The sequence below is a fragment of the Hevea brasiliensis genome, chromosome 9 (assembly GCF_030052815.1).
Source record: "Hevea brasiliensis isolate MT/VB/25A 57/8 chromosome 9, ASM3005281v1, whole genome shotgun sequence".
Taxonomy (NCBI): domain Eukaryota; kingdom Viridiplantae; phylum Streptophyta; class Magnoliopsida; order Malpighiales; family Euphorbiaceae; genus Hevea; species Hevea brasiliensis.
The window spans coordinates 73,932,428-73,952,627 of record NC_079501.1 but is presented as its reverse complement, the minus strand read 5'-3'; the positions used below and the strand labels follow the sequence as shown (position 1 = coordinate 73,952,627).

At 36.2% G+C, this 20,200-nt stretch overlaps 1 protein-coding gene across 2 annotated transcripts in view; it reads left to right on the top strand.

The window, feature by feature from the left end:
* The window catches only part of LOC110670713 (probable acyl-activating enzyme 16, chloroplastic), a 94,841-nt gene extending 75,749 nt beyond the window's left edge, over positions 1–19,092 (top strand). For both annotated transcript variants that reach the window (XM_058153799.1, XM_058153798.1), the window contains 5 exons: positions 15,152–15,311; positions 15,951–16,030; positions 16,150–16,295; positions 18,575–18,632; positions 18,724–19,092. In XM_058153799.1, the coding sequence (XP_058009782.1) occupies positions 15,152–15,311; positions 15,951–16,030; positions 16,150–16,295; positions 18,575–18,632; positions 18,724–18,816 (537 nt within the window). In that variant the 3' untranslated portion in view covers positions 18,817–19,092. The remainder of the gene's footprint in view (positions 1–15,151; positions 15,312–15,950; positions 16,031–16,149; positions 16,296–18,574; positions 18,633–18,723) is intronic.
* The last annotated feature ends 1,108 nt before the right edge of the window (positions 19,093–20,200 follow it).

The following is a 20,200-nucleotide window of genomic DNA, read 5'->3' as shown; positions in this document are numbered from 1 at the left end:
CTCCTTGATATCAATTAATCTGTACATGGGTATATATATACAATTGATTCCTATAATTGTGTTCTACTAATTAGGAAAAAATCATAAATAAAAAATCCTAAATAGGAATACAGAATACAGAATATACAGAGAAATAATATAGTGATTGACTTTCCATAACATAGTGATTGACTTTCCATAACACTCCCCCTCAAGTTGGAGCATAGATGTTAATCATGCCCAACTTGTTACAAATGTAGTCAATCCTAGCTCCATTCAGAGCTTTTGTGAAAATATCTCCTAAGCGCTCTCCGTTTTGATGTGTTCTGTTGAGATGATCTGTTGTTGAATCTTTTCACGAATAAAGTGACAATCAATCTCAATATGTTTGGTCCGCTCATGAAACACCGGATTAGAAGCAATATGAAGAGCAGCTTGATTATCACACCACAATTTCACAGGCAGGGAGGTCTTAAAACCTGTCTCATCTAGTAATTGAAGTATCCACATTACCTCACATACTGATTGTGCCATGGCTCTGTATTCGGATTCAGCACTAGATCGAGAAACTACACTCTGCTTCTTGCTTCTCCAAGACACCAAATTTCCTCCAATAAAAACGCAATATCCAGTAGTTGACCTCCTGTCAATCTTAGATCCAGCCCAGTCGGCATCTGAAAAACATTCAACATTCAAATGCCCATGATTACCATATAGCAAACCTCTTCTGGGCGCCCTTGGATAACACAAGATTTGTTCCAAGGCTTCCCAATGAGCAACAGTTGGGGAAGACATAAACTGACTTACCACACTAACGGCATAAGCAATGTCAGGACGAGTGACTGTAAGGTAGTTCAATTTTCCTACCAATCTCCTGTATCTCTCTGGATCTTCAAACAACTTACTATCCTGCTACTTGATTTGTAAAGTTGTAGTCATTGGTGAGATACAAGTATTAGCACATAATTTTCTTGTCTCTGTCAATAGATCGAGGACATATTTTCTTTGAGACAAGAAAATACCCTTCTTACTTCTTATAACTTCGATACCCAAGAAATACTTTAACAATCCCAAGTCTTTGGTCTGAAACTGAGTTTGGAGGAAGGTTTTAAGAGATGAAATACCTGCAGAATCACTCCCAGTGATGACAATGTCATCCACATAGACTACCAAGAGAATTATGCCAGCCTCAGATTGCCTATAAAATACTGAGTGATCACACTTACTCTTTTGCATACCAAATTCCTGTACTGCTTCACTGAATCTCCCAAACCATGCCCTAGGACTTTGTTTCAAGCCATAAAGAGACTTCCGAAGCCTACAAACTTTACCCAACTCCCCCTGAGCAACAAACCCAGGTGGTTGCTCCATATACACCTCCTCCTGAAGATCACCATGAAGGAAAGCATTCTTGATATCCAATTGATGCAGGGGCCAATCATATGTAGCTGCTAAAGAGATAAACAAGCGAATAGAAGTAAGTTTAGCTACAGGAGAAAAAGTATCAGAGTAATCAACCCCATATGTCTGAGCATATCCTTTTGCTACAAGGCGTGCTTTTAACCTAGCCACAGAACCATCAGGATTTACCTTTACTGTAAATACCCATTTGCATCCAATAGCTTTCTTACCAGTGGGCAAAGGCAATAGTTCCCATGTACCATTAGCATCTAAAGCCTCCATTTCCTCTTTCATAGCATCACACCAGCCAGGATGAGACAGTGCCTCATTAACAGTATTAGGGATAGGAACAGAGTCTAAAGAAGTAATAAAACACCGAGAACAAGAAGACAATTGATTATAAGAAACAAAAGAAGAGATAGGGTAAGTACATGAACGTTTACCTTTACGAAGAGCAATGGGTAAGTCTAGATCAGAATTATGATCAGTATGAGGTACAGGATCGCCCAACGAAGTAGCTGGTGGAGGATCTGAGTCAGGAATCTCCAATCTCCTGGAATAAACATGAACAACGGGAGGTCGAGTAGGTCTAGAGACAGAAGGAACAGGCTGTGGGAGAGGACTAGACATTGGTTGGACAGTATATATTAAGAGATCATCCTCCTCCCCCTGACTCTCATACACAGATGATGGAGGAAAAAATGGAGTGGACTCAAAAAATGTGACATCTGCAGAAACAAGATAACGATTAAGAGTAGGAGAGAAACAACGATACCCTTTTTGGAGCCGGGAGTACCCAAGGAAGACACATTTGAGAGATTTTGGATCCAATTTAGTAACCTGTGGACGAACATCACGCACAAAACAGGTACAACCAAAAATACGGGGTTCAATAGGGAATAAAGATTTTGTAGGAAACAAAGTAGTATAAGGAATATCCCCATTAAGGACAGAAGACGGCATACGATTGATCAAAAAACATGCCGTAGAAACTGCATCAGCCCAAAAGTGTTTAGGTACTTTCATCTGAAAAAGAAGAGCAAGAGTTACCTCAAGAAGATGACGATTTTTTCTTTCGGCCACACCATTTTGGGATGGGGTATCCGCACAGGAAGACTGATGAAGAATGCCATTTTGTGTCATATAAGACTGAAATTGTGCTGAAAAATATTCTTTGGCATTATCACTTCTTAATATGCGCACAGAAATATTAAATTGAGTTTTGATTTCATTACAAAAGGCACAAAAGATAGAAAACAACTCAGAATGATTCTTCATTAAATATAACCAGGTAACACGAGAGTAATCATCAACAAAAGTAACAAAATAACGAAATCCAGTTTTAGATGTAAAAGAACAAGGACCCCAAACATCAGAATGAACTAACTCAAAAAGGGATGTGTAGAAAGAGATGATTCTCATATATTTCAATTAATCTGTACATGGGTATTTATATACAATTGATTCCTATAATTGTGTTATACTAATTAGGAAGAAATCCTAAATAAGAAATCCTAAATAGGAATACAGAATACAGAATATACACAGAAATAATATAATGATTGACTTTCCATAACACTCCCCCTCAAGTTGGAGCATAGATGTTAATCATGCCCAACTTGTTACAAATGTAGTCAATCCTAGCTCCATTCAGAGCTTTTGTGAAAATATCTCCTAAGCGCTCTCCGGTTTTGATATGTCTGTTGAGATGATCTGTTGTTGAATCTTTTCACGAACAAAGTGACAATCAATCTCAATATGTTTGGTCCGCTCATGAAATACCGGATTAGAAGCAATATGGAGAGCAGCTTGATTATCACACCACAATTTCGCGAGTGGGGTCTTAAAACTGTCTCATCTAGTAATTGAAATATCCACATTACCTCACATGCGATTGTGCCATGGCTCTGTATTCGGATTCAGCACTAGATCGAGAAACTACACTCGCTTCTTGCTCTTCCAAGACACCAAATTTCCTCCAACAAAAGCGCAATATCCGATGGTTGACCTCCTATCAACCTTAGATCCAGCCAGATCGGCATCGAAAAACATTCAACATTCAAATGCCCATGATTACCATATAACAAACCTCTTCCTGAGCTCCTTCAGATAGCACAAGATTTGTCCCAAGGCTTCCCAATGAGCAACGGTTGGGAAAGACATAAACCGACTTACCACACTAACGGCATAAGCAATGTCGGGGCAGTGACGATGGGTAGTTCAATTTTCCTACCAATCTCCTGTATCTCTGGATCTTCAAACAACTCACTATCCCACTATGATTTGTAAATTTGGAGTCATTGGTGCACTACAAGGCTTAGCACCTAATTTTCCTGTCTCTGTCAATAGATCAAGGACATATTTTCTTTGAGACAAGAAAATACCCTTCTTACTTCTCATAACTTCAATACCCAAAAAATACTTTAATAATCCCAAGTCTTTGGTCTGAAACTGGGTTTGGAGGAAGGTTTTAAGAGATGAAATACCTGCAGAGTCACTCCCAGTGATGATAATGTCATCCACATAGACTACCAGGAGAATTAGACCAGCCTCAGATTGCTTATAAAATACTGAGTGATCACACTTACTCTTTTGCATACCAAATTCCTGTACTGCTTCACTGAATCTCCCAAACCAGGCCCTAGGACTTTGTTTCAAGCCATAAAGAGACTTCCGAAGCCTACAAACTTTACCCAACTCCCCCTGAGCAACAAACCCAGGTGGTTGCTCCATATACACCTCCTCCTGAAGATCACCATGAAGGAAGGCATTCTTGATATCCAATTGGTGCAGGGGCCAATCATATGTAGCTGCTAAAGAGATAAACAAGCGAACAGAAGTAAGTTTAGCTACAGGAGAAAAAGTGTCAGAGTAATCAACCCCATATGCGAGCATATCCTTTTGCTACAAGGCGTGCTTTTAATCTAGCCACGTAACCATCGAGATTTACCTTTCAGTAAATACCCATTTGCAACCAATAGCTTTCTTACCCGGTGGGCAAGGCAACAATTCCCATGTACCATTAGCATCTAAAGCCTCCATTTCCTCTTTCATAGCAGCACACCAGCCAGGATGAGACAGTGCCTCACCAACAGTATTAGGGATGGGAATAGAGTCTAAAGAAGTAACAAAACACCGAGAACAAGAAGACAATTGATTATAAGAAACAAAAGAAGAGATAGGGTAAGTACATGAACGTTTACCTTTACGAAGAGCAATGGGTAAGTCTAGATCAGAATCATGATCAGTATGAGGTACAGGATCTCCCAACGAAGTAGCTGGTGGAGGATCTGAGTCAGGAATCTCCAATCTCCTGGAATAAACATGAACAACGGGAGGCCGAGTAGGTCTAGAGACGGAAGAAATAGGCTGTGAGAGAGGACTAGACATTGGTTGGACAGTATATATTAAGATATCATCTTCCTCCCCCTGACTCTCATACACAGATGATTGAGAAAAAAATGGAGTGGACTCAAAAAATGTGACATCTGCAGAAACAAGATAACGATTAAGAGTAGGAGAGAAACAACGGTACCCTTTTTGGATCCGGGAGTACCCAAGGAAGACACATTTGAGAGACTTTGGATCCAATTTAGTAACCTGCGGACGAACATCACGTACAAAACAAGTACAACCAAAAATACGGGGTTCAACGGGAAACAAAGATTTTGTAGGGAACAAAGCAGTATAAGGAATATCCCCATTAAGGACAGAAGAAGGCATACGATTGATCAAAAAACATGCCGTAGAAACTGCATCAGCCCAAAAGTGTTTAGGAACTTTCATCTGAAAAAGAAGAGCACGAGTTACCTCAAGAAGATGCCGATTTTTTCTTTCGGCCACGCCATTTTGGGATGGGGTATCCACACAGGAAGACTGATGAAGAATGCCATTTTGTGTCATATAAGACTGAAATTGTGCTGAAAAATATTCTTTAGCATTGTCACTTCTTAATATGCGCACAGAAATATTAAATTGAGTTTTGATTTCATTACAAAAGGCACAAAAGATAGAAAACAACTCAGAACGATTCTTCATTAAATATAACCAGGTAACACGAGAATAATCATCAACAAAAGTAACAAAATAACGAAATCCAGTTTTAGAAGTAACAGAACAAGGACCCCAAACATCAGAATGAACTAACTCAAAAGGGGATGAAGCCCGTTTATTGACTCTAGACACAGAAGGCAAACGATGATGTTTTGCAAACTGACACGACTCACATTCTAGTACTGATAAAGACTTAAACTGAGGACACAACTTCTTCATTGTAGACAAAGAAGGATGACCCAATCTACAATGAGCTTCAAGAGGTGTTAAGGTACTGGAGCAAACAAGCGATCGCGGTACATGATTTTCCAGAATGTAAAGACCACCTGACTCACGTCCTCTACCAATAATCTGCTTCGTCGTAAGATCCTGAAACAAACACTGATCAGAAAAAAAGGAAATAGAACAATTTAAGGTACGAGTAAGTTTACTAACAGAAAGTAGATTAAAAGAGAAATTTGGTAGACACAAAACAGATGACAAAGAAATTGACGAAGTAGGATTCGCAGTTCCAGAACCCATGACACAAGAAGTAGAACCATCAGCTAAAAATGTGATGAGGAAGTGGGATTAGACTGAAAAGTAGATAGAAGACTAGAATTACTGTCATGTGATCTGTTGCACAGAATCAATAACCCATTTGGATGAAGAAGACACAAGGCATGTAGTGGATTTACGACTCGTGATCGCGATGATAGGGAATTGGTAGGCTTTAGAGATGCACGATCTTTGGGAAAAGCGTGCAAAATCCTCTGCGGATACCAAAAGCAGTTTTCTCGGAGGAAGATCTTGTAGAATCCTCTCGCCATATTTGCCATCTGTGATCGCTGATTTTCCTCTGAAGTTGCGGACAATTATATTTTGTATGGCCGGCTCATGACAATAATAACAAATGACTCCTCTTGAGTCTGATTAGAACTAGCCTCTCCATTACGCTGATTACTTACATTTGCTGTAATTCCTCCTCTACTTCCTCTTCTATTACCCTGTTGTCCATTTGGATTACGGCTAATAAGAGCACTCTTGGCGGTGTGAAGATTGGGTACTCTGCATGCGAAGGACCCGTGTGAATGTTTCATGCAAAGAGGAAATCTCGAAGCTGGAAAGAATCGAGATTTAGCGATCTCATACTCTGAAGGAAGGCACAAGAAAACTCATAACAGTTGCTCCGTTGGGCTCTTTGAACTTTTACATCGTAACTAAAAGGCAACAATACATTAAGTTCCTCATATACCCGTTTAAAATCCATAAAATAAGCCGTGAGAGACTTATTCTCTTTCTCAAAGGTAGAATGCCTTACAAACATCATAAATACGGAGATATTCCCTTTACGAATCTGAGAAAATCTAAGTAATCCATCAATTCCTTAACAAATTCCACGGTGATTAATTAAACTAATTACCTCACGTGAATCGAGTTCATTTGTAAAAACAACCGAGCATCCTCCCTTAGCCAAGTTTGTTGTGTATCATCGAGGTGGATCTTTAGTAAGGTGATCATCCTTATCAATGCTACGCAAATAGACCCTATGATCTTACTCCACTCGGATAATTCGAACCATTAAGTTTGTGTTCCGTGATCTTAGTCATCATCGGAATCACATCGAAATAACATTCTTATTATGCGCCATTTGTTGAGACAAAGAAAACTAACAAACGCTAATCCAAAGTCTTGTGACAACAAAATAATCCAAAATCACAAGCAAATACCGAAATAGGATCGAGAGCCAAACCTCAAAAGTCCTTTAATGGTGTCTTTGGATCGAACAACGACACGGTGGTGGAATGAGGGGATTGAGGCGACGCTGGCAATGTTGATTGGAGTCGAAACGGCCAGTCGGCGGCCAAGGTCTCTCCTGAGCTGGATGGTGAGAACAAATAATCACCCTAGATAGATGACCTGCTCTGATACCATGTAGAAAGAGATGATTCTCATATATTTCAATTAATCTGTACATGGGTATTTATATACAATTGATTCCTATAATTGTGTTATACTAATTAGGAAGAAATCCTAAATAAGAAATCCTAAATAGGAATACAGAATACAGAATATACACAGAAATAATATAATGATTGACTTTCCATAACAGGATGAAGCCCGTTTATTGACTCTAGACACAGAAGGCAAACGATGATGTTTTGCAAACTGACATGACTCACATTCTAGTACTGATAAAGACTGAAATTGAGGACACAGCTTCTTCATGGTAGACAAAGAAGGATGACCCAATCTACAATGAGCTTCAAGAGGTGTTAAGGTACTGGAGCAAACAAGCGACCGCGGTACATGATTTTCCAGAATGTAGAGACCACCTGACTCGCGTCCTCTACCAATAATCTGCTTCGTCGTAAGATCCTGAAACAAACACTGGTCAGAAAAAAAGGAAACAGAACAATTTAAGGTACGAGTAAGTTTACTAACAGAAAGTAGATTAAAAGAGAATTTTGGTAGACACAAAACAGAAGACAAAGAAATTGATGAAGTCGGGTTCGCAGTTCCAGAACCCATGACACAAGAAGTAGAACCATCAGCTAAAGTAACAGTAGAGGAAGTGAGATTAGACTGAAAAGCAGATAGAAGACTAGAATTACCTGTCATGTGATCTGTCGCACCAGAATCAATAACCCATTTGGATGAAGAAGACACAAGGCATGTAGTGGATTTACCTGACTCAGCGATCGCAGTGACAGGGGAACTGGTAGGCTTTAGAGATGCCTGATACTGGGAAAATTGTGCAAAATCCTCTGCAGATACTAAAATAGTTTTCTCAGAGGAAGATACTGTAGAATTCTCTGCTGCCATATTTGCCATCTGTGATCGCTGATTTTTCCTCTGAAGTTGCGGACAATTATATTTTGTATGGCCAGGCTCATGGCAATAATAACAAATGACTCCTCTTGAGTCCTGATTAGAACTAGCCTCTCCATTACGCTGATTACTTCTGTTGCCTGTAATTCCTCCTCTACTTCCTCTTCTATTACCCTGTTGTCCATTTGGATTACGACTAATAAGAGCACTACTGGCAAGCTGTGAAGATTGAGTACTCTCTGTACGAAGGACCCGTGTGAACGTTTCATGCAAAGAGGAAATCTCAGAACTGGAGAGAATCTGAGATTTAGCAGTCTCATACTCTGAAGGAAGGCCTGCAAGAAAACTCATAACAGCTAGTTGCTCCCGTTGGGCCTGCTGAACTTTTACATCAGGACTAAAAGGCAACAATACATTAAGTTCCTCATATACCCGTTTAAAATCCATAAAATAAGCCGTGAGAGACTTATCCTCTTTCTCAGCACGGTAGAATGCCTTACAAACATCATAAATACGGGAGATATTCCTTTACCGAATCTGAGAAAATCTAAGTAATCCATCAATTCCTTAACAAATTCACAGTGATTAATTAAACTAATTACCTCACTATGAATCGAGTTCCGAAGCTGCAAAAACAACCGAGCATCCTCCCTTAGCCAAGTTTGTCGTGTATCATCAGTGGGTGGATCTTTAGTAAGGTGATCATCCTTATCAATGCTACGCAAATAGACCCTAACAGTCTTACTCCACTCCAGGTAATTCGAACCATTAAGTTTGTGTTCCGTGATCTTAGTCATCACCGGAATCACATCAGAAATAACATTCTTATTGTCTGCCATTTGTTGAGACAAAGAAAACTAACCGAAACGCTAATCCAAAGTGCTTATAGCAGCAAAATAACCCAAAATAACAAATCAAGCAAATACCGAAATAGGATCTGAGAGCCAAACCTCAGAAGTCCTTTAATGGTATACTGGATCAGGTAACAGCACACAGTGGTAGAATGATGGGGTTGAAACGGCCGGTCGGCGGCTAAGGTCTCTCCTGAGCTGGGTAGTGAGAACAAATAGTCACCCTAGATTGATGACCTGCTCTGATACCATGTAGAAAGAGATGATTCTCCTTGATATCAATTAATCTGTACATGGGTATATATATACAATTGATTCCTATAATTGTGTTCTACTAATTAGGAAAAAATCATAAATAAGAAATCCTAAATAGGAATACAGAATACAGAATATACAGAGAAATAATATAGTGATTGACTTTCCATAACATAGTGATTGACTTTCCATAACAAACCTTTTGTTTCCTCTAGGATTGCTGCTATGGTTTTGTTCATAGTTTTGAAAAATTATAATTGTTCAATAGATCCTAAACTTTGTCTTCTTTTTCAATTATATCCTTTGCTTTTAATTTTTTCTTGTATATCCTATGCTTTTTCAATTGTATCCAATGAGCCTAGGATTTATAAATGTAGAAAGAGATGATTCTCATATATTTCAATTAATCTGTACATGGGTATTTATATACAATTGATTCCTATAATTGTGTTATACTAATTAGGAAGAAATCCTAAATAAGAAATCCTAAATAGGAATACAGAATACAGAATATACACAGAAATAATATAATGATTGACTTTCCATAACACTCCCCCTCAAGTTGGAGCATAGATGTTAATCATGCCCAACTTGTTACAAATGTAGTCAATCCTAGCTCCATTCAGAGCTTTTGTGAAAATATCTCCTAACTGCTCTCCAGTTTTGATATGTCCTGTTGAGATGATCTGTTGTTGAATCTTTTCACGAACAAAGTGACAATCAATCTCAATATGTTTAGTCCGCTCATGAAATACCGGATTAGAAGCAATATGGAGAGCAGCTTGATTATCACACCACAATTTCGCAGGCAGGGGGGTCTTAAAACCTGTCTCATCTAGTAATTGAAATATCCACATTACCTCACATACTGATTGTGCCATGGCTCTGTATTCGGATTCAGCACTAGATCGAGAAACTACACTCTGCTTCTTGCTTTTCCAAGACACCAAATTTCCTCCAACAAAAACGCAATATCCAGTAGTTGACCTCCTATCAACCTTAGATCCAGCCCAGTCGGCATCTGAAAAACATTCAACATTCAAATGCCCATGATTACCATATAACAAACCTCTTCCTGAGCTCCCTTGAGATAGCACAAGATTTGTCCCAAGGCTTCCCTATTATCAACTGTTGGGGAAGACATAAAGCGACTTACCACACTAACGGCATAAGCAATGTCGGGGCGAGTGACGATAAGGTTGTTCAATTTTCCTACCAATCTCATGTATCTCTCTGTATCTTCAAACAAATCACTATCCGCTGCTAAAAGTTGTAAATTTGGAGTCATTGGTGCACTACAAGGCTTAGCACCTAATTTTCCTGTCTCTGTCAATAGATCAAGGACATATTTTCTTTGAGACAAGAAAATACCCTTCTTACTTCTCATAACTTCAATACCCAAAAAATACTTTAATAATCCCAAGTCTTTGGTCAGGCTGGTTTGGAGGAAGGTTTTAAGAGATGAAATACTGCGAGTCACTCCCGGTGATGATAATGTCATCCACATAGACTACCGGAGAATTAGACCGACCTCAGTTGCTTATAAAATCTTGAGTGATCACACTTACTCTTTTGCATACCAAATTCTGTCTTGCTTCCTTTGAATCTCCCAAACCAGGCCCTAGGACTTTGTTTCAAGCCATAAAGAGACTTCCGAAGCCTACAAACTTTACCCAACTCCTCCTGAGCAACAAACCCAGGTGGTTGCTCCATATACACCTCCTCCTGAAGATCACCATGAAGGAAGGCATTCTTGATATCCAATTGGTGCAGGGGCCAATCATATGTAGCTGCTAAAGAGATAAACAAGCGAACAGAAGTAAGTTTAGCTACAGGAGAAAAAGTGTCAGAGTAATCAACCCCATATGTCTGAGCATATCCTTTTGCTACAAGGCGTGCTTTTAATCTAGCCACAGAACCATCAGGATTTACCTTTACTGTAAATACCCATTTGCAACCAATAGCTTTCTTACCAGTGGGCAAAGGCAATAGTTCCCATGTACCATTAGCATCTAAAGCCTCCATTTCCTCTTTCATAGCAGCACACCAGACAGGATGAGACAGTGCCTCACCAACAGTATTAGGGATGGGAATAGAGTCTAAAGAGGTAACAAAACACCGAGAACAAGAAGACAATTGATTATAAGAAACAAAAGAAGAGATAGGGTAAGTACATGAACGTTTACCTTTACGAAGAGCAATGGGTAAGTCTAGATCAGAATCATGATCAGTATGAGTCTGAGGATCTCCCAACGAAGTAGGCTGGTGGAGGATCGAGTCGGGAATCTCAATCTCTGGAATAAACATGAACAACGGGAGGCCGAGTAGGTCTAGAGACGGAAGAAATAGGGTGTGAAGAGGACTAGACATTGGTTGGGCGGTATATATTAAGATATCATCTTCCTCCCCACGACTCTCATACGGATGATTGAGAAAAAATGGAGTGGACTCAAAAGATGTGACATCTGCAGAAACAAGATAACGATTAAGAGTATGAGAGAAACAACGATACCCTTTTTGGATCCGGGAGTATCCAAGGAAGACACATTTGAGAGACTTTGGATCCAATTTAGTAACCTGCGGACGAACATCATGTACAAAACAAGTACAACCAAAAATACGGGGTTCAACGGGAAACAAAGATTTTGTAGGGAACAAAGCAGTATAAGGAATATCCCCATTAAGGACAGAAGAAGGCATACGATTGATCAAAAAACATGCCGTGAAAGCGCATCTGCCCAAAAGTGTTTAGGAACTTTCATCCGAAAAGAAGAGCACGAGTTACCTCAAGAAGATGCCGATTTTTCTTTCGCCACGCCATTTTGGGATGGGGTATCCACGGGAAGACCGATGAAGAATGCCATTTTGTGTCATATAAGACTGAAATTGTGCTGAAAAATATTCTTTAGCATTGTCACTTCTTAATATGCGCACAGAAATATTAAATTGAGTTTTGATTTCATTACAAAAGGCACAAAAGATAGAAAACAACTCGAGCGATTCTTCATTAAATATAACCGGGTAACACGAGAGTAATCATCAACAAAAGTAACAAAATAACGAAATCCGGTTTAGAAGTAAGAACAAGGACCCCAAACATCGAATGAACTAACTCAAAAGGGGATGAAGCCCGTTTATTGACTCTAGACACGTAAGGCAAGCGATGATGTTTTGCAAAGCCCACGACTCACATTCTAGTCTTGATAAAGACTTAAGCGAGGACACAACTTCTTCATGGTAGACAAAGAAGGATGACCCAATCTACAATGAGCTTCAAGAGGTGTTAAGATGCTGGAGCAAACAAGCGATCGCGGTACATGATTTTCGAATGTAGAGACCACGACTCACGTCCTCTACCAATAATGCGCCGTCGTAAGATCTGAAACAAACAACGATCGGAAAAAAGGAAATAGAACAATTTAAGGTGCGAGTAAGTTTACTAACAGAAGTAGATTAAAAGAGAAATTTGGTAGACACAAAGCAGATGACAAAGAAATTGTGAAGTCGGTTCGCGATTCAGAACCCATGACACAAGAAGTAGAACCATCACTAAAGTAATGATGAGGAAGTGGGATTAGACGAAAAGTAGATAGAAGACTAGAATTACTGTCATGTGATCTGTTGCACGAATTAATAACCCATTTGGATGAGGAAGACACAAGGCATGTAGTGGATTTACGACTCGTGATCGCGATGATAGGGGAACCGTAGGCTTTAGAGATGCACGATCTTTGGGAAAAGCGTGCAAAATCCTCTGCGGATACCAAAAGCAGTTTTCTCTGAGGAATATCTTTGTAGAATCCTCTGCTGCCATATTTGCCATCTGTGATCGCTGATTTTCCTCTGAAGTTGCGGACAATTATATTTTGTATGGCGGGCTCATGACAATAATAACAAATGACTCCTCTTGAGTCTGATTAGAACTAGCCTCTCCATTACGCTGATTACTTACATTTGCTGTAATTCCTCCTCTACTTCCTCTTCTATTACCTGTTGTCCATTTGGATTACGGCTAATAAGAGCACTCTTGTAGTGTGAAGATTGGGTACTCTGCATGCGAAGGACCCGTGTGAATGTTTCATGCAAAGAGGAAATCTCAGAACTGGAAAGAATCTGAGATTTAGCAATCTCATACTCTGAAGGAAGGCCTGCAAGAAAACTCATAACAGCCAGTTGCTCCCGTTGGGCCTGCTGAACTTTCACATCATAACTAAAAGGCAACAATACATTAAGTTCCTCATATACCCGTTTAAAATCCATAAAATAAGCCGTGAGAGACTTATTCTCTTTCTCGACGGTAGAATGCCTTACAAACATCATAAATACGGAGATATTCCCTTTACGAATCTGAGAAAATCTAAGTAATCCATCAATTCCTTAACAAATTCACGTGATTAATTAAACTAATTACCTCACCGTGAATCGAGTTCAAGCCGCAAAAACAACCGAGCATCCTCCCTTAGCCAAGTTTGTTGTGTATCATCGTAGGTGGATCTTTAGTAAGGTGATCATCCTTATCAATGCTACGCAAATAGACCCTATGATCTTACTCCACTCCAGATAATTCGAACCATTAAGTTTGTGTTCCGTGATCTTAGTCATCATCGGAATCACATCAGAAATAACATTCTTATTGTCTGCCATTTGTTGAGACAAAGAAAACTAACCGAAACGCTAATCCAAAGTGCTGACAGCAACAAAATAATCCAAAATCACAAATCAAGCAAATACCGAAATAGGATCTGAGAGCCAAACCTCAGAAGTCCTTTAATGGTGTACTGGATCGAACAACGACACGCAGTGGTGGAATGAGGGGATTGAGACGACGCTGGCAATGTTGATCGGAGTCGAAACGGCCGGTCGGCGGCCAAGGTCTCTCCTGAGCTGGGTGGTGAGAGCAAATAATCACCCTAGATAGATGACCTGCTCTGATACCATGTAGAAAGAGATGATTCTCATATATTTCAATTAATCTGTACATGGGTATTTATATACAATTGATTCCTATAATTGTGTTATACTAATTAGGAAGAAATCCTAAATAAGAAATCCTAAATAGGAATACAGAATACAGAATATACACAGAAATAATATAATGATTGACTTTCCATAACAATAAACAAGTTAAAGTTTTGTCAAAAATGAATTCAAACATGGAGCTTGTCAATTAGGAAGAAATAGGCCCAGCCTCTGCGCTAGGAATTATCAAAATTGTCTCTTAAAATGCATTTGGGATCCATATTTTGCAAAATACTATCATTTGATCACTCTCCTGATCGGGAGGTCCTTAGCACTCTGCAAAACCTTAGCATGTGCACATGCCCTAATCTCACTGGACTGTTGAGACAAATCAATAACTTATGAATCAAATTAATAAATTTAATAGTGTAGGGTATAATTAAGAGGGTATACAAAATTCAAAATATATTAGATCGTTAACCTTTCAAAAAAAAAAAGCATTAGTTTCTCAAAATCCAAAATAGAAATAGTTTGTGATTACAAATGTACTAGGTTGAGATAACAACAATGTTATTACAAAGATATGGAATAAAAAGTTGGGAAACCAAGATTAAAGATAGTTACTGGGTTTTGATCACATTTCATTGTAATTGTTCTTGCAATTTAAAGTGTTTTATAAATATGCAATACAAAGTTAGAATTGCGGTCCATGGTATTTTATTCTATTATTAAAGATAGGTAACATCTTTCGAGTGATATATGTGAATTAAGTACAAATTACAGTTTATAGTAAGATTAAGTTTGTTACTTATGGCAACATGTTTGTGCTAATGTTCCATTAGAATCCAATGGCCACAAAAAAAGTGTTAGATGAGGATGGTTGGCTAAATACTGGTGATATAGGTTGGATTGTTCCTCACCATTCAGTAGGGCGAAGCCGTCGTTGTGGAGGTGTTATTGTCCTTGAAGGGCGAGCTAAGGATACCATAGTTCTTTCTACAGGTATACTGGAAGTATATTTGCTTTCTTATTACAGCATTGCAAATCTTCTCTCTTCATGGATGCTTGCTCCATTACAAGTAATATGCACTCAGAGTCGGTGTGGAAATATTTTTTGAACTCTAGGTTAATGCATGTTTATCAGCTCCTTTGTCTATTTATTTACTAATACTTGATGCATACTGTGCAGCCATATCACAACACAGACTTTTTCTAGAAAGAGATCTGAAATTAGCACTTTCCAGAAATTATCAATTTCTCAATGAATATTTCTTCAATTTTCTCATTTTATATCTTTGGCTCTGTGGCACCTTTGTTTAATGTAAAAAGGATCACAAAGTTATAATCACAGCATCCACAATTAATCTACATTTATAAATGTGATACTTGGTGGTATTTTCTTTTAAATGCAGATGCAATGGAAATTTCTTTCAAATTTTTTGGCTGCTTTTATATTTTCTTTATTTATTTTTTCGGAACTTATGTTTTCATCTAATGCTTAAGTAGAAGTACTATAGGATTCTATAGTTCAACTCTATTTTGCAGCTAAACTTTATGTTCATTAGGGTTTTTTTCCTGATATAGCACTGCATATCAAAGCATGTTGCATTTAATTAGCCAACTTTCTTTTGGAGGAAATAGGTGAAAATGTTGAGCCCTCAGACCTTGAGGAAGCCGCTATGAGGAGTGCCCTTATTCAACAGATTGTTGTTGTTGGCCAGGTATATTCCAATGATCTGTTTGCCAACTAGATAGCTGCCTTTGCACTTATTTGAGCACTTTTCCTTATATGGATACTTTTTTTCTTAATTTTTTATTCATGAGCATATATAATATTCAGGATCAACGTCGCCTTGGAGCTATAGTAGTTCCAAATAAAGAAGAGGTTCTACTAGCTGCTAAAAAGTTGTCCATTGTAGATGCCAATGCCTCTGAGATGAGTAAGGAAAGGATGACAAGCCTGGTAGAAGAAGAACTCAGGAAATGGTAATACTCTTGAACTTGAATTATTTCTAAATGCAATATTTAACAATTGTATAAGGTGTTATTTTCTAATTCTAATAAATAGAAACTTTTCTATATTAAATAAATAGGAACCCTTAAGATGTCTTCTTTTATTTTCTTCTTGCAACTTAGAATAAATTAAAAAAAGTTTGGCGGGTGCAAGGAAAGATATGGTAGTTCTTTTTGAGATAGGTGATATCAAGTATAGGAATAAAACTTTCACCTTTTTGAATATTTACTTCTAGTTATTACTATGCATTAGGTGATGTATTTTTTTATCTGGTAAGGCTAAAATAGGAGTTTCAAAAGTGGGTAAATTACTAAGTTGGGAGTTCCGCTCATTAAAATTTACTTGAGCTTACTTCTAAAGTTTGTCTGATGAATGAATCATGCCTGAGGTGCTTGTTTAATAAATGAGTTCTTCTAGGCATATTTATGAGTTGATTCACATAAATTTATTAGCAATTTGATTTTGAATTTACAAGTCATGTATTCTTATTTGTGATATGCATAGAAATAATTCATTTATGAACAGATTTCAATTTTGTATTGTATACTAGTAATATAACTGAAAGATTATGCATTTTAATCATACAAGTTGTTAAAAAGGACAAATATTACCAAGTATTTTAAGATTTTTAAAATTTTTTTTTTTTTTTTGAAATAGTTGTTAAGTGATTTCTTTTAATAAATTTTATTGAAAACTTGCCTAGTTTGACAATTTGTTCAACTCGTTTGATGAGTCAAGCCTGTGAACCTAAATCTAAAGCTTATTTCATCATGGAGCCAAGCTTGGTCTGATTCAACTCATTTGCAGTATAGCAATCTCCTCTAAAAATAAAAAATTAGGAAGCTGTGACTTGCATGTGATGTAATATAAGAGATTTCAATGATCAACATTTAGTTATTTATCATTGAACACTTCAGTAGCATAATTTACATTTATTAACTGGAAAACAAAAACTACAAGTTGGTTGTACAAGTAATACATCTCGGCACATATGGCAACACAAAATCTTGGTTTTACAATACTGAAATCATTATAAAAATATTTATTTTGTAAAGAAATTAAAGAAAAACCTTTATTGTTATTTCTAGGATGAAAAACCTTATATGTTCAGAGTTTTTGGTTAGGCTTAATGGTTAAAAAAAAAAAAAAAATCCAAACCTTTCTATGCTTTTGCAAATTTGTATAGCTTGTTAATTTTAGTAAAGGTAGTTGTAATTTTGTCTAGCTGGTCAAATTGAAATAAAAAGGATTTTTTTATTGCCAATTAAAATAAACAAAAGTCAAAATTATTTACAATGCTATAATTGATTTTCTTTTTTCAAATTGATGATAAAATATTTTTTTTACCAATTAAACGTAATTACAACTAAGTTTTAAAATCAAGAAAATAATTGCTGAAGTTAAAAGGATTGGACAAAATTACAAAAACACCCAAAAGATTTTTTTTTCTTTCCAAAAGATTTTTATTCTTTTTTTTTTACCATTAAGCTACTGGTTAATACCTTGAAAAAAGTAAGGCTTTGGTCCGATTTTCGATTATGGTTAATTTTTTAATTTATGAGTTATTTAATAAACATTTGCAAGCCATAATTGATGCTAACAAAATAAATGTTAATTGACACTTAAAAGCATTGGCCTTAACTGAATATTGAACTAATATTGGATATTTCAAGTCATTAGCACTCTATTTCTTAAATTTATTATTGCATGATGCAGTGGCATTTGTTTTGCATGTGAAATAAACTTGAACTAGCCTATGATCACAGACACAGTATAATTCCAAGCTTTTTCCATCCCTGTTTGAAGACCTTTGGGATCCAATTTTTGTTAGATCACATAAACAACTAAGATTCTGCTGAAAATTTTTCATAATTACAAGCAGAAAATATTTTTATTTGAATTTCCTCCATTCTTGTTCTCTTTCAACGAGAGAAGAAACTTGACGGAATGCAGCCCTGTAAAAGGTCTCCCTTTTTTTTTGTCTCTCTCTTCAATTTTGCTTACCTTGGGGAGGGGGGATTGTTTCTTCTCTGTGCATAGATATCCATATCTGCATTTGCATGTTGTAGTTGTATGAAAGGAATTGATACAACACTGTATTTTTCAGGGAAAAATGATTGGAATCTTAAAAAAAAGATACGTTAGAAACAACAGTAGCAGATTTTTGTGTCTTCTGTGAGATTATTATTATTATTATTATTATTATTATTATTATTATTATTATTATCTAATTCAATACTCCAATGGGCAGGACATCAGGCTGTTCATTTCAAATTGGACCAATCCTTATTGTGGATGAGCCTTTTACAGTAAATTGTCTTTGCTTTCACTTCATTAGCATATATGTTTAAGCAATGTTTTTTTCTTGCAATTCAGCTCAATTATACTCTTTTATTGCAGATTGAAGGTGGCTTGATGACCCCAACCATGAAAATCCGAAGAGACAGAGTCACGGAACGCTACAGGGAGCAGATAGCCAATCTGTACAAATAGTTCGTACAAGCAAAATGTATGCAGGAAACTGTCATAATAATGGCCTGAAATGTAACCAGGATTAATAATCTTAAATATCCCAAGTTCCCATGGTAGTTATATCCCTGCACTTCAATTGGTGCAGTTTGTCTCCTCAAGTAACGTTTTGTTTTTAATGTCATACGAAACAAATTTATTTCTAGTACTTTCCTCTTCTTTTGGTGTTGTCATATGTAAGTGAATAATTCTGGCCGCTAGGCTGCTTGGTTTGGCCCTAATAAGAGGTGACTTTTGACATGTAGATTTGTGATGAAGGCTATTATAAGCTCTCCACACCATCGGTGGTTTTGCCACTGTTGTATATTTAATTTAAATTTTAATATTTCATTTTTTATTAAAATTATTTTTAATATTTTTTTATATAATTTAATTATTAAAATTTATATCATATAATTATAATGCTTTCCCTTCAATACATTATTTTTAATCTTTACATTTCTAATTTAAATTTTCAATAAAATTATATTTTAGTACTATTTTTTATGAAAAATAAATTAATTAATATATATAATTAAAATATATTATCACTTATAAGAATAGATGAAAGAAAAAGATTAAAAAAATAAAAGTGCGATCATATTATCAGAAATTAATAATATAATTAAAAAAATAAAGATAAAAAATTTGTACAAAATCAACCTTAAAAGCTTATTTTCGTATATATCATTTGTCTTGTCATTATGTTTTTTTTTATATATAGTTGGTGTTATTCGATCTTTTGCTTTTTTTTTATTCAATCGTCTCTTTTTAATATTATAAAAAATTAGAAATCAACAAAATATAAATAAATTTAGAGAAATTAGACAAATAAAACTTAAATAAAAATAATAAAAACATAGCAAATCAAAAAACAATTTGAAAGCATTATATGATGGAAGAAAGTATTATATGATGGAAGAAAGTTTGATAATTTTGAATTGGCATAAAATGCTTACTATTTATAGGTAAGATCACGAAGAAAAATTAAAAGTAAATTTAATTTAATCATTAAAATTTTTAATTAAAAAAAAATAAAGTTGCACCGTTAATTTTGGTATTCAAAATTTGCCATTCAATTATAAAACAATGGCTAGAAATTATAATGGCCTATAAATATAATTTGTTATTTTTTAAAGGCCCATTGGATAAAAAAAATCCAAAACTTTTGGGATTTTTATAATTATAGCTAAATTTTTTTTTGTGTGTTATAATCGAAACTTAATTGTTATAATTATAGTGAAATGATTAAATTAAATTTGAGAAATTAACGATAAATTATAATATAATCCCTGAAATTATATTGGATTAATAAAATAATTTATTGATTTAAATTTTATATTTAAATATTTTTTATTTATTATATAAA